General features: G+C 52.8%; 2 protein-coding genes across 3 annotated transcripts; one reads left to right on the forward strand and one right to left on the reverse strand.

The window, feature by feature from the left end:
• Nucleotides 1-3,802: 3,802 nt before the first annotated feature.
• On the forward strand, nucleotides 3,803-6,846 carry LOC107208570 (aquaporin-12-like). 2 transcript variants are annotated; one of them, XM_015637065.1, is made up of 4 exons: nucleotides 3,803-4,203; nucleotides 4,279-4,453; nucleotides 4,883-4,999; nucleotides 5,886-6,846. In XM_015637065.1, the coding sequence occupies exons 1-4, from the start codon at nucleotides 3,847-3,849 to the stop codon at nucleotides 6,065-6,067; spliced, it is 831 nt and encodes a 276-aa protein (XP_015492551.1). In that variant the 5' UTR covers nucleotides 3,803-3,846; the 3' UTR covers nucleotides 6,068-6,846. The 2 variants fall into 2 exon arrangements, with proteins under 2 accessions (XP_015492551.1, XP_015492550.1); XM_015637064.1 differs by having other exon boundaries at nucleotides 3,803-4,453.
• Nucleotides 6,847-8,761: 1,915 nt separating this feature from the next.
• On the reverse strand, nucleotides 8,762-10,886 carry LOC107208578 (galactose-3-O-sulfotransferase 2-like). The gene is made up of 2 exons (XM_015637075.2): nucleotides 10,269-10,886; nucleotides 8,762-9,630 (listed from the first exon to the last, which is right to left on the reverse strand). Exons 1-2 carry the CDS (start codon nucleotides 10,764-10,766, stop codon nucleotides 8,788-8,790), a joined length of 1,341 nt encoding a protein of 446 aa, XP_015492561.1. The 5' UTR covers nucleotides 10,767-10,886; the 3' UTR covers nucleotides 8,762-8,787.
• Nucleotides 10,887-13,808: the final 2,922 nt, after the last annotated feature.

Genomic DNA, 13,808 nt, shown 5'->3' on the forward strand with positions numbered 1-13,808 from the left:
TGTGTTTGCTGTGTGTTACTGGGAAATGGGCTCTTCCCCTTCCCTGCATGTCACACAAGCTTTGCTGTACACTGACAAAGGGAAATGAAGAAACCACTCATCTCCAGCAGCTGCTTCACCCAGACAGGAGAATGTTGGTTTGCTCACAGCCTGTTCAGGGTTGTCAATTTGTTGTAGTATCTTTGTCTTTCTGTCTTTGTGTGTTTAAACTGGTGGTCTCTAATGCTGCATTTAAGTGATTTGGCATTTAATTTCTGGGGGAAAAGTGGACAGGAGGAGAAGGTGCCTAGTGGAACTGAGGACTCTCAGGATTTTGATACTCACAGGAGAGCAGGGCTTTGGCTGATTGTGCCTTCACGGCTGCAAGTTGCAAGTCCTTGGTAAATCCTAAGTCTTGTGTGAACTTGCTCGTCCCTTGCACGTACCTGCCTGAGACTAAACCCAAGAGCAGCCCCATCTTTTGAGGTCAGCTTATTCAAGATTGGGTATTTAAAACATAATTCTTGAAGGCAGTAAATTTGGGAGCAGTAATTTCTCCCTTTTGGGGCTGCTGTTTTACTACAAAGCTGAGCACAACTGTTTGGACTGCACTAGGAGCATGCTGGTTAAAACCAGGGTGGGGGAAAAGCGAGGACCCTCATTAGCAACATTTTCACAGCGGGGCCTGAAGAGCATTGTTGGGTTTCAGTGCAGTTTCCATGGCTCCAGTGCTGGAGCACAGTGCTGTCCATAGATCCCTGCTCTCAGGGATTTGTACAGCTGCATTTCCCCCCCTTTTTTAATGTAACTTGCATTTTGCTCTCAAGATTATTTTTAATAAAAACAGCCATCCTCAGTCATGTGAGAAAGCAGCATGAAAGTTTGCTGAGCTCAGCCAAGCTCTGGTTATTGCTCTCCAGATGTGTGGTGGAAGCAGGATCTTTTAAGAGCTGTTTTCCCTGCTTTGAATCCAGCCTAAGGAAGGATTTCTTTTCCTTGAGGGAGGGAAATGCCACCAAGTGAGAAGGATGACTTTCTGTGACTTCTCTGCCTGCAGCCTGTTAGGAAGGAGCAGGGCAGCACTGACACAGCTCATCGTGCTTTTCCCAGCTGGTGTCTGCAGTGGGAATGTCCTCCAGCACATCATCATTTAAAATCACAGAATCAGGCAAGTTGGAAAAGACCTTTAAGATCATCAAGTCAAATCCATCAAGATTTCAAATCCCCATTGACCTGAGTGTTGAAACAGCCTGTAGGGATCTGGTTTGGGTTTTTTTTAATGAGATTTTCCCAGTGGGAAGTTAGGAGTTGCTCATTCTCTTTCAGCACTTAACCCAGACTTGTGCTTTGGAGCTGTGTTGAGTCTGTGCAGAGGAGGGAGGAGCAGCCAGGCTGTGTCAAGGCACAGATACATCTCTGTGCACAGGCTCCACGTCCTGGTGTTTCCTGCAGGGCTCCTGAACAGTGAATTCAGCTTGGTACAGCTGTGGATCACTGCTGGGACTCAGGGCAGCCCCTGGGAATGGTCTGGAGGGGAGACATGCCCACACCTTCCTCAGGACAGATGTCTTCTGGAATTCCTTGAGGTTTCTAGAGCCAAGGATGACCCATCTTTTTTATTTTTAGCTCTCAGTGAATGCTTACTCTAAGGATTTGGGATTTTTCACAAAGCACAATTAACTCTTGGATCCCCGGAGCCTTTTTCCCTGCCTGACCATGGAGGGAAACCTGCCTGAAGTTCCTGCTGCCTTCTCACAGCAGCTGGGAACGTGTGGTTGCTCCTGGAAAGCTCTAATCCACTCCCTGCCCAGTGAAACTTCCCTTAAATAACCTTAAAACTTTTTTTTTTTATTATTTTCTGTAGCTGTTGCCTCTTTGAGGGTGAAAATAATGAGGGATCCAGGGTGACTCTGCTCAGCTCTTGTGACCCTTCACTGTTTTTTGGGAGTGTTTATTTTGCTTTCAGGGCTTGGGAGTCTTGGGAGGACACTGATGTTCCAGGTACAGAAAAGAGGTTTCTGGTGGGAATATTGGAATTTTTAGATGTTTTTTTCCTAGAAGAGCAGCCCTGCAAAGCTGCATGGAGTCAGCACTAACAGAGATGAGGGAATGAGCCCTGGCCTTGTTTAATCCAATAGTTATCCTTGGAAACAACAGCTCCCAGCTCCTCTCTCCAGCCTGGCTTAAATGTCCCACAACTGCAGGATGTGCCATGGGCACAATGTGTGGGAAATAGTTTTTAAACCTTGGAATGTTTATTTCCTAAGGCCCAACTCTTACAGTGATTGAGAAGGAGGCGAAAATCCATTTCTTGGGGAAGGAAAAGATGCTGGAATTTCTTTCCCAATTTTCCCAGTCTGTGTTCCATAATCCAGTGGTTCTCCTCCAGGGGTTGGATTTAGGCTGTGTCGCTGGGTCCTCATGAGGTTTCATTTTTTCTGAAGAGAAAATTCAACTGGTTTCTTTCCTCCTGAGAAACACAGAAGTGGAGGTGGAAAGTATTGAGTTGAATTGTAATGTTAAGTATTTTAGAGTTGGTTCTCTAGTGATGAGTAGCTTTGACCAGCGCTTTTTTGGCTGCCAGAGGTCAGTTTTCTTGAGGACAAAATTACTAATTTGTGAGACTCTTAAAGAATATTTCATCTTCTGTTATACGAGCAAAGTCATTTGTTCATTTGAGGTGAAAGATGAGTGCTTGTCCTGTCATCTGGAGGGTGAATTGGGGTAAAAAGAGTCAAACTGGGGAAAGTTCTGAGGCAGGCTGACCACAAGCAGGGCAGTTTTGAGAGGGAGGAGAGGTGGATGAAGGGTGGTTGGCAGCATGCTCCATCTCCTTGCCCAGACTCCCCAGGGTTTCCAAAGCAAGGGCTGTGAGCAGGGATCCTTCCCACAGCCACTTGGGGACAGAAAGGAGTGGGAGAGGAAGATGAAAGGAGCAAGGGTGGTGCAGGGGAGATGCTGAGCTGTGGCTCCCATAAGCATCCCCACGATGTCGTTTTTCTTCTCCACTGTCAAAGGCTCTTGAGGAAGAGGCTCCAATGCATTTGAAGCATCTGCTCCTGCTTTTCGTGGCTTGGGCTGCACTACTGGAGCCACCTTGAACTGTATGAAGAGCCTCATCCCTGCTCAAGTGTGCTTCAAACCTGGGTTTCCTGGGAATTTCTCTTATAAATGACACGAGGGGAAATAAAATGGCCAAAATCAAAGCTGTTTGCTGTTTGTGTGTTACAGGGCAGCAAGAGGAGCTGGGTTACCTGCCAGCACTGCCTGCCCTGGGGATGCTGGAGAGCCTGTAGGGATGCAAATGTGGGCTGAGGGTGCACTCCTGCTGCAGATCAGGGAAATGACCCAGAAGACACATCATGTATTATTTACCATGGAATCCCAGAATGGTTTGGGTTGGAAGGGGCCTTAAACTCATTTCTTTACACCCCTTCCATGGGCCTTATACTATCCCACATTGCTCCAAGCCCTATCCAACCTGGCCTTGGACACTTCCAGGGATCCAGGGACAACCATAGGCATTGGAGCCAAGCAGAAAGAAAATTAAGATTTTGCTCCATCTGCAAAAGCTGCCAGCTCTGGGGAGCTGCTGTGGGCTCTCAGGTGTGAGTGCTGGGGCTGGGGGCTCAGTTCCTGGTGGAGATAATGCTGGGATTTTCTGGAACAAACAACCTGGTGGCTGCTCCAGCTGCTGTGAGTCTGGCAGCTCCCTGGGCACTGGCATTGCCCCATGGGGGACACATGTGTGGCCTTTCCCAGGCCTGTCAGGCTGTGCCACGTTTGCTTTTGCTTGGCTTTATAAAGAGGAGGTGTAGGACCTTCCTCTGCTCCTTCCCAGACTCTGCCCCCAGCACAGCCTTCACTATGGATGGCTTGAATGTCTCCATTGGTTTTTTTTTCCTGGTTGTTGGGGTGTGCCAGGTGCTCAGGTGGCTTTCCAAGAGGCTTCTGTCCCCTGGAACACATGGCTGCCTTGCCAGGGAATTTGCTGGCTCGTTCCAGTTGTGCATGAGCTGCCTCGAGCTGAGGATGCTGATGGAGATCGGCCCCTGGGGTGGTGGCTTCAGCCTGGACCTGGTCCTGACCCTGCTCTTCCTCCTCTCCGCTGTCCATGGCGCCTCTTTTGAGGGAGCATCCGCCAACCCGACCGTGTCTGTCCAGGAGTTCCTGCTCCTGGAGTCCAGCCTGGCAGCAATGGTGGCCAAGCTGCTGGCCCAGGGGGTGGGTACAGGGATGGGCTGGGCCGTCACCCGGCTCTACTGGTCCTGGGAGTTGACACAGCTCCACTTCATCCAGAACCTGATCGGGCCGGAGTGCAGCTCCTCCATCCACGCCTCCCTGCCCCACGCTGCCTTCGTGGAAGGCTCCTGCTCCTTCCTGTTCCACCTCGTCTTCCTCAAGGTGCGACAGAGCCACCCCCTGTACCGGGTCCCCGCGCTGGCAGCGGCCGTCACCTTCCTGACCTACACAGGTGAGCAGCGCTGGTGTTTCCTTTTCTGAGTTGTTTGGAAAGGTGCCTCATTTGTGGGGGAGGAACAGCCCCCCTGTTTCTCATCTTCTAGGACTGGAGAGGTAGGAATTAACAAGGTAACGACTACCAAGGTGTTTGTTTTCTGTTATTTTGGCGAATATTCATTTTGGGATGAAGATGGCAGTTTGGGGTATCTGGGCTGCGAGTCAATGTCGGCTCACAGCCATAGCTGAAGACTGGCCTCTCTTCCCTGGAATGTTCCCTGTGATCCCTCAGTCCTGCACTGAGCTTTTCTCCTGCCCACAAAGCTGAGGGTGACAAGGGTGGGATTTCCCCAGTCCAAGAAGACAGGCAGGAGGGGTCCCAGCCCTTTGTCAGTGTTTCGAAGGATGCAGTGGGACTGTTTGCCACACTTCTCTTCCCACACAGCCGGACCGTACACAGGGGCCTTCTTCAACCCTGCCCTGGCCACAGCCACCACCTTCCACTGCTCGGGGAGCAGCTTCTGGGACTACCTCCAGGTTTACTGGCTGGGGCCCCTTGCAGGTGAGATCTTCCCAGGGGGCAGGAGCTGGCTTGGGGCAAGGCAGATGTGCTCAGTGTAACATGGACTGTTCTGGCAAAGGGCTGAACTTGGGTCTGACAGTGGCAAGTGTCATTTTTCACCCTGCCTCATCATCTCTGGGGTCATCTCTTTGGCTGTCCAATTTTTTAAAATCCAACTTCTGCACGGTACAAGGGCCAAAGTCTGGGGGATGTTTAGGAAAGGTGTTTTAGGGCAATGGCAGGTTGAGCTATGCTTTGAGGTTGTCCTCAGCTCCAGAATGGTCATGGGGAGCTGGATGTGTGCTGAGAGTGGAGCCAACTCCCTGACCAGAGGCTGGAGCCACATGAGGTTGGGCTTATCTGAGCTTATCTGCTCCCAGATAAGAGTGATGGGACAAGAGGAAACAGCCTCAAGTTGCCCCAGGGGAAGTTTAGGTTGGGTATTGAGGAAATTTCTTCCTTAAAGGGTGGTCAGGCACTGCTGAAGGCAGTGGTGGAGGCACCAACCCTGCAGGGATTTAAAAGCCATGTGGATGTGGCATTTGGGTCATGACTAATGGTGACCCTGGCAGCACTGAGGGGATGGTTGGGCTAGATGGGCTTAGAGGACTTTTCCAACCTTAGTGATTCCCTTCCAGAAAACCACTGGTGTGTGGCCCTTTTGGGTCAAAATGAGCCTTTTTTATTATGTTAATGACACAGTGGTTAAATCCTCCTTAAAACAGTACAGCAAGGGTCCCTCAGCTCTCAGTGGGGATTTTGTGGTGCTGAGCTGCCTTTTGGTCATGGTGAAGGTTGTGACAAGGATCCCAAGCTGCTGCTGAGCTGTGGGGAGGGTGGAGCTGCTCGGCACAGCACTTGGAAGGGGTCTGTGCTCTCATTCCAGGGATGCTCGCTGCCCTCCTGCTGTTCCAGGGCAACATCCCACGCCTCTTCCAGAAAAACCTCCTCTACAGCCAGAAGAGCAAATACAAGGTGCCCAAGGCAAAGGTGACAGTGCAGGTAGAGGGTGACAAACCACAGAGGAAGAGGAAAGTGGAGAAAAGCAACTTGGAGCCCTGTGCCTGAGCCCAGGGGTCCTGGCAGCCCTTTTCCTGGGAAAGGGTTTCCCGGTGTGGAGGATTTTGCTGCTCCTTCTGTCCTTAAGGCATCACAAAGGAATCCCTGCAGGATCCCGAGTCCTTGAGCTCCTTTGGGAATTGCTTTGAAAACCTCCCTGGAAAGCCTGAAATGTTTCAATCCTACACTGTTGCCTCAGAGAGAAAACACTGAATTTATTTTGCATAAATTGCTGGTTGTCTTGTACTGGCAGGAATCTCACAGAAAGTTTGGGACCATTCCATGGGCAGGCTTGAGCAACTCGGGGTTACTGCAATGTGCAATGCCTGAAGTAACCCCACCGGGTCTCTTGCAGCCATAAAAACAAAGTATAAGCCTTGGACACTTGGGATGGGGAGGAAACAGGCTTTGATCTTTTGAGTTATTAATGGATACTGGTTAAAAATTGGTGAGCTTTGAGTTAAGATTGACCTGAAGTCCTTGAATCGCACAGGCTGAACCTGGCAAGTCTTGGAGAGGAATTAAAAATGCTCCAAGGCAAGAGAGTTCACTGGCCATGGGAGACCCTGCTCCTCTGGGGATGTGCTTAGCCTGGGTTTTGGTGCTGTAAAGCATCAAGAAATGGTGCACAAAGGGTATGTGGATAAAAAAAAAGAGACCCAGGCAGCTGCTGTGGTTGAGCAAGTGCATCCCTGGGCTCTGCTCCATGTCTATGTGAAATACTCCTAACTATAAAATTACAGTTTGTGGAAAAAAAAAGGTAATAAAAAAATATGCTGTGGTTGGCATTTGGGTGAGTGATGTCATTCCTGGGAGCCCTGCTGGGAGACATCCCTGAAAATGGGAGTCACTGTGATGCCCAAACCACCTCTTCCCTGCCTGCTGCTTGCTCTGGAAAAAGGGGGAGTGTGGGCGGAAACACCCACTGGGAAATGGGGATCACCTCAGGCTGTGCTGGGGCCAGGGCACCCCATGGGAGCTGCACCCTGGACGCTCTCCCCATGGAACAGCACAGGGAGATTGTGATGCTCTGGCTGTTCCAGGACCTCTGCCCTGGATCAGAGCTCTTGACAGGAATGACCTGCTCCTGTTTCCTGAGGTGCAAACAGGGAATAAGCAAGTGGGACCCAATTAAAACCTGGAGTGGAGGAATGGTTTGGTATCCAGTGTCCAGCCCTGCTCCTCCCTCCACTCTGGGAGTGAGTCCATGTCCATGGGGAGACAACCCCAGGGTGCTGTATGGCCTCTGGGCTGCCCATCCCACTTGATTTCCTCTGGGATTGCCCTCTGCAGCCTGCAGGCCCCCCAGGAGCCCCAGACCTCTGAAACCATGAGCTCACCCCACATCCTGATGGGACAAATGAGGGAAGGGACCAACACAGCTGTACATGGATGTGCCTCAGAGACAAAAGTTTATGGAACACACAGCACCCCAAAGCCATGGAGCAAAATCCCCAAATGGTGCCCTCTCCTTGTGCCTGGCTGGGTGCTTGGCACTGCCCCAGGAAGGGCACTGGGAGCACAGTCTGTTTTTTTCCTACTTAAACTGAGCAGGAGACCTCTGGGTGGAAATGGAAACTTTTAAGGTTCTTTGTGGCTGCCCCAGGGAGAGCCTGGGTGCTCAAATCCCTCTGGGCAATTTTTTCAGAACACCTTTTGGTTTGGAAATCATGCTAAAAAGCCAAAGGTGGGGCTTCGGTTTATCCCAGCTGATTTGCTGGCTTTGCTTTTGAGTCAAGGAGAAGTGCAGGATGAGAAAAGTCAGGCTGAGTTGCCCTCCACAAGCCATTGCTGCGAGACCTGTCCCGGGCAGAGGATATTCCTGTGGCAGCTCAGAGTGGTGGGATGTCTGGCTGCAGAGAGGCTCATGAGATCTCTCCCTGTCACACAGGGATGGAACTTGAGTCTGACACAGCAGAGGAGGATGCTGATCCTATAAATGCAGCACCTAAAGGCAACCTCTAACCACAGAGTCAGCACAAAATCATGCTGGGGTTCCCTTTTTACCATGGGTTTGTTGCTGGGGTCTTTTTGGGTTTTTTGGTTTGTTGTTTTGTTTTTTTTTGGTGGGTTCACTGCTTGTGGGTTTGGTTTTTTGTGGTTTTTTTTTGTTTTTTTTTTTTGCTTTTCAGGACATATTAAGACATATTCAAATGTTTGGGGTGTGCTTCTGGGGCTTTTGGGGATGTCACCTACTGGGCAGACTGATATAATTAAGGCGAATTTAAGGAGCGACAGTGACTGTTGGTATTTTTAATTAAGAGGCTGTTTTTCCAGCACGGTAAGGTTAATGGAGCAGGGGAGAGCTGAGCTGCACAGACAGACAGACAGACTCGTTCCCAAGCTGTAAATCAAACTCCACAGCTCTGATTTACAGCTCGGCGCTCTTCTGCCGCAGTCTCTGGTGCGGGGCTCGGGATTTGGGCTGCCCAAAGCCCGGGCTGTGCTGAGGCTTCACCTGCTCACTGGGGGTGATTTCCCTGTGGAAAAGCGCTGTGGAGCCCCTGGGACCCCGCTGCAGCGCCCAGAGCTGCGCTCGGAGGTGCAGGGAGAGGCGGCCGGGGCAGCACCCCCGGTGCCCGGGGCAGAGCAGCCCGGCCGGGAGGGCTGAGCCTCGCTGTGCCAGCAAGGACGGCTGGAGAAGGGTGTCCGCAGGGCCAGGGGAGCTCAGTTTGGGGTGGGCTCCAGCCAGGGCGGCTGGAGAAGGGTGTCCGCAGGGCCAGGGGGGCTCAGTTTGGGGTGGGCTCCAGCCGGTGCTGTCGGGAGGAGGCGGACAGGGCGGTCTCGGGGGGCGGCGGGGGGAACTGCTTCTTGTAGAGGAGGCTGCTGTACTGCAGCTCCGGCGTCACCAGCCGTCGGCAGGTCCGCTCCAGCTCCCAATCCAAGCCCTGCTTGAGGTTATAGCCCAGGATCCTGGCCCCGCCGTGCTGCAGCGGCCGCAGGGAAGAGTCCTTGATGTCCTTGGGGGCCACGCTGCCCGTGCCCTGCAGACAGGTCCGGGCCAGCTCCGCCTGCCGCTCCCGCAGCGCCCTCACCTCCCGCCGCAGGCGCTCCCGGCCGATGTCCCGGTCGATCCTCTCCCAGAAGGTCCTGTTAAAGTGGGTGTAGATTTCCCAGTCCAGCCTGTTCCAGGCCTTTAGCTTCTCCACGACGGAGTCCGAAAGGGGGGACTTGGTGCTGCTGTCCCTGGTGTTGAGCGGGAAGGAGACGACACTGTCCAGGTCCCAGCACAGCATCTCCTTCAGCAGCACCATGGACTCGTCAAAGTACTCGGAGATGAGCAGAAAGTTGAAGGACGCCTCGATGGCCTTCAGCATGAGCTGCACTCGCTCAGGGGACACCTCTCCATCGGGGTTGAAGCCGAAATCGAAGGTCATGAGGTTCCTGGAGTAGTGGCGGTCGCCGCTGGTGGGGTCGTAGTAGCGGTAGGGCTGGCTGAGGAACTCCTCCAGGCTGCGGACGCGCGAGAAGGCCGACGCTCCCTTGTAGTACACGAAGGAGGACTCCATCAGCTGCACGGGGTTCCTCAGGATGGAGAAGTAGACAGCAGAGCTGGACACCACTTTCTGCACCTGTGGAGGAGAGAAAGGAGGGTTTAAAGGTGGGGTAGGAAGAAGGGACCCACTCGCTTGCTCTGCTGGGGAGCAGAGGCACCTGCTGGGGCTGGAGGTGGGGGTGCTGGGGAAGATTTGAGGCTGCAGCTCATCAGAGGAGCTGTGGGGAGCTCCAGAAGGGAGAGCAGTGAGCAAAGCTCCTCACAGTGGGCTGCCACAGCTGCGTGGCTGGGCTGGGATGGAGATACTGCCTGTCTCCTTCCCTTTCCCCATGTCCAGCTGTCCTCAGGTAGCATCCAGAGGAGTGGATGCTGGGCACAGCTGACCTGAGCTGATGCACTTCGGATGTTCTTCTCTTGCAGCTGGTCCCCTCTGGGCCTGTCCAGGGAGCATGACATGTCCCAGAGCCCACCAGACAAGAAAGAGATGAAAGCTGGTGACTGCTACAGATGCTGTCTCCCACTTTGCCATGGCTCACAGCGCAGGGCTTCATCAAATCTGCTCACGGAAGCCCTCAAGAGATGCCAACAACGTGCCAGGTATCCATGGGCAATCCTGGCTCTCTGTAGCTCATCCCTGCAGAGTTTATGTACTCGACAGGTGCCCCCTTGTGCCACATGAGCCCCTCTCCCCGTTCCCCGCCCACGTGCCCATACCTCTGGCAGCAGGAATCGCATGTGGTGGCAGAGGATGTTGAAGCGCCGGGGGCTGAGTGGGGAGAAGCCCTGCACGAACCTGGCTAGGAAGTGGTGTGGGTAGTAGAGCTGGAAGCCCCCGCCTTGGGGGAAGGCGAAGGTGAGATTGTGCGTCTCCCCAAAGCGGAACAGAATGTTCATGACAGTGCTGCTGGCGCTCTTGTGGACTTTCAGGAAAACTATGTCAGTCTTGGGCTTGCACGTCTTCCCTTGAGAGGTGACCCCTCTGGCCTGCTGACCTTCTCCAGCTGTTACCTCCTTGCCCTTAAAGGCTTCTGTCCAGCTTGGGAAAAATCCTGTCTCCAGGTCTGTTTTGTAAGAATCCCCTGCCTGCAGATGTTGAACTGAGTTTGGGACGGGCTGTGTAAATGAGGTGCCCCACTCAGGGTGGGGAGAACCCACAGCTCGAGGCCGAGTCTGGCTCTGTACCTCCACCTGCACCATTCCACGTGGGGACATTTCCCTCTGCTTCTCTGTGCTCAGCCTGTTTGCAAAGATGATTAACTTGCTGGTGACAGCTTCTGCCAAAACTGTGGTGACCCTCCCGGGAAGGCTTGGAGAAGGACTTTCTCTGGCTGCTTTTTCCAGGCCAGGAAGCTGGGGTTTCAGCACCGTGGGTGCCAGATGGGCTTTCACCTTCCCGCTGCTCTCTTCAGGCTGCTGCATCCAGTACTCCTCTGGGCTGCTTTCCAAAGGGGTCTCCGGTCTGAAGTACAGATGCGTCCTGAAAGCATCCTCAGTCAAAGCAGGGGCTGGCTTGGCTTCCCTCTGCCCCTGAGGGGAGTCATCCTCCCACAGCAGGTGGGGGCTGTGGAGGGCAGAGCCAAGCCCGTGGCCCGTGGTCTGCTGCAGGCCACGCTCCAGCTCACACTGGCAGCTCCTGTGACAGGAGAACACAATGCTCAGCTGCTGGAGATGGGAGGACAGTGCAGAGGCAGCTTCTCTGCAACCCAATGAACCCCAACCCCCAAAGCCCCCAAAGTCACCCTAAAATGTGTTTTCCTCTTTTCTTGGGGGGGGGGGGGGGGGTGGCATTGCAGATGGATGTAGGGGCTTTGCTGCTGCCCTGGAGGGTGGGAGTAGGTGCAAGAACTTGGGCTTAATCATTTTGGAGGTCCTTTACAACCTTAATGATACTAAGAAGAAGAGAAGGACAGGTCAGCAGTGAGATGGCAGTGTCTCTGTCTTGCTGTAGCATGACAGGGTGGTGGATGGGGCAGAGCAAGAGGAGGCAAGGAGAAAGAAGAGCTTTTGGTCTGGAGAAACTGCAGGAACGATTGCAGATAACCCCAGAATGGGAGGACTGGGCTCAAGGGCAGTAGGGTTTTGTGGTGAGCCAGGACAAAGCCCAAAGCAGCCTTGTCTGACTCCAGGTTGGGCTCAGTTCTGGGCACAGGGGTGAGATGTAGAACCCCCAGAGAGTCCTCTCTCACCTGGGTTTTCCTCCCTGTCTAAGGAAGACCCTGCTGGGTGGTTTTTGGGAGGGTGGCTCTGAGCCCACCTCAGTGGCCAGAGAAAGGCTGGAGGACAAGGTGCAGGTTTATAATTCTGCTCAGGACCTACCCAGGAGGCTGCAGCTTCTCCACAACCTGAAGTGTGACCAGGAGGAGGATGAGGAGGCTGAAGGAGATCCAGAGCCGACCTGGCTGGCACCTATAGATTGCGCTCAGCTTCCTGTAAGGAAACAGACATTTGAGACCATTTGTGGGGAGAAAAATCCAAGACCAGTGATGTATGTGAGGAAGGCGGGAAAGGAGCCTTGAGGCTTTTTAATATTTTATCTTTTTTAAGGTGAGGTCACATTTTCAGGGGCGGAAATGCTGCAGAGGCAGCGACAACTGAGGAACCTCCGAGGCTATGCCCCAGCCGTGCAGCCTCATGGAAATTTCCAGATGAGCCACAGATATTGTGCTGAAAAGCAAACAGTGATAACCATTGAGTCCCTTGGCAGCTCAGGGACGCCTTGCTGGAGCAGCCTGAGCTTCCCCCAGACAGCAGGAACAGGGCACTGCCTGTGTGTTCCCTGCCCTGCCTGGCCAAGAAGGATCAGGATCCTGTCTTTATCAACATGGACAATAAATCTCCTTTTTTCCCTGCTCTCCCCACTCTCTGCTCTTGGACTGCCATCTGCACAGGCTCCAGCTGTGGCTGAAGATGTGATGCCCCCATGAGGGCCCCAGCAGTGCCTGGATTTTAGTCTGATTTTAGCCATGCCTACAACAGCAGTGTGATTTCTTCAGGCCATCAGAATCATGTTGTCAGGGTTTGGGTTGTGTATGGTGACGTTAAGGCCATGGAAATGCTGCCACAGGGCTCCTTCTGTTTGTAGGGCTTGACGCAAACCCTGGTGGAGCCTGATAGTAGCTTTAACCTTCAGTGGAATGGTTGAGGGGCTGAATTTCCTGGAAAAAAAAGGATTTCTTTGTATTTTATTTTTTTTCACAGAAAGGTTGTCCAGTCCCAGCAGATGTGACACTTGGAATCATGGGTTAGTTAGTGGTGGCCTTGGCAGTGTTGGGGTAAAGATTGTACTCAATGATCTTAGAGGGCTTTTGCAACCTGAATGATCCCATTATTCTGCTGGTTTTTCCCCAGGGAGCTCATTGTTGCATAACAGGAGATGATTTGTACTGAGGATCTGCTTAAAGCCTCTGGGACCGGGCTCTGCTGTGGGGGAAGTCCAGCCTGCCAGTCCCATGGCTGCTCTCCCCTCTGAGGGAGGGAGGCCACAGGCAGTGAGGATCTAAATGGGAGGAACTAATGACAGCAGAAATCTGGACAGAGCCTGCTTGGAAGCTGCATTCCATCTGCCAACCTGGCTTCATTGGTGTTTCTGGCTTCCTGCAGTGGTCAGCTTTGGACCAAGACAGTGAGACTTGACTGCACAGACTCGCTTGTTCCAGAGCTTCTTCATCTCCGTGGTGCTCTATGTCCTGCTCTGGGCAGTCCTGTGACATGTGGGAGCAGAGCTCACTTGGTGAGACAGCAGTGACACAAATGTGGGCTGTCCGAAGGGGTCACGTGCATCCCACCAGGGCAGGTCAGGAATTTATGTTTGCTATTGAGAAACTGGATTTGTTCCAGTAAAATCAACTGTCATGATTAAGTAGCAGTTTGATAATGACAGCACTGCTTGCAATGGTCAGACACTCATGAACACGGTTCTGCCCTGCTCCCACTAATGTCCCTTCACTGAGCTGAAACTCTCAGCTCTTCCCAGGAGGATTTTAGTGTCTGAAGTAAAAGACTGGAAAGGCTGGGAGGTCTAAAGCCACAGCAGTGCTACTAAGGATTCAAAAGGTGTCATTACTGCATGTAATTACTGTCCATCAGCATCACAGCATCCCCAGTCCCAATGGCAACCCGGCAGTATCCATGCTCTCTGCCACTTGAGGAGCAGACTGCCAAGCTCAGATGAGACAGGAGGTGGCAAATGCACGTGTGGGTCACTGCCTGGCCATGCCAGTAGCACAAAGAGACTCTTGTGCGGTCAGAAATAAA

Source organism: Parus major, chromosome 9 (assembly GCF_001522545.3).
Source record: "Parus major isolate Abel chromosome 9, Parus_major1.1, whole genome shotgun sequence".
NCBI classification, from domain to species: Eukaryota; Metazoa; Chordata; class Aves; order Passeriformes; family Paridae; genus Parus; species Parus major.

Excerpts from the sequence above, each read along its gene's own strand:
- LOC107208570 (XM_015637064.1), top strand. The coding sequence starts at position 3,847 with ATGGATGGCTTGAATGTCTCCATTGGTTTTTTTTTCCTGGTTGTTGGG. Across the intron at positions 4,454-4,882 it reads CACCTTCCTGACCTACACAG|CCGGACCGTACACAGGGGCC; the intron begins GTGAGCAGCGCT and ends CTTCCCACACAG. Across the intron at positions 5,000-5,885 it reads CTGGCTGGGGCCCCTTGCAG|GGATGCTCGCTGCCCTCCTG; the intron begins GTGAGATCTTCC and ends CTCTCATTCCAG.
- LOC107208578 (XM_015637075.2), bottom strand. The coding sequence starts at position 10,766 with ATGTCCCCACGTGGAATGGTGCAGGTGGAGGTACAGAGCCAGACTCGG. Across the intron at positions 9,631-10,268 it reads TGCGATTCCTGCTGCCAGAG|GTGCAGAAAGTGGTGTCCAG; the intron begins GTATGGGCACGT and ends TCTCCTCCACAG.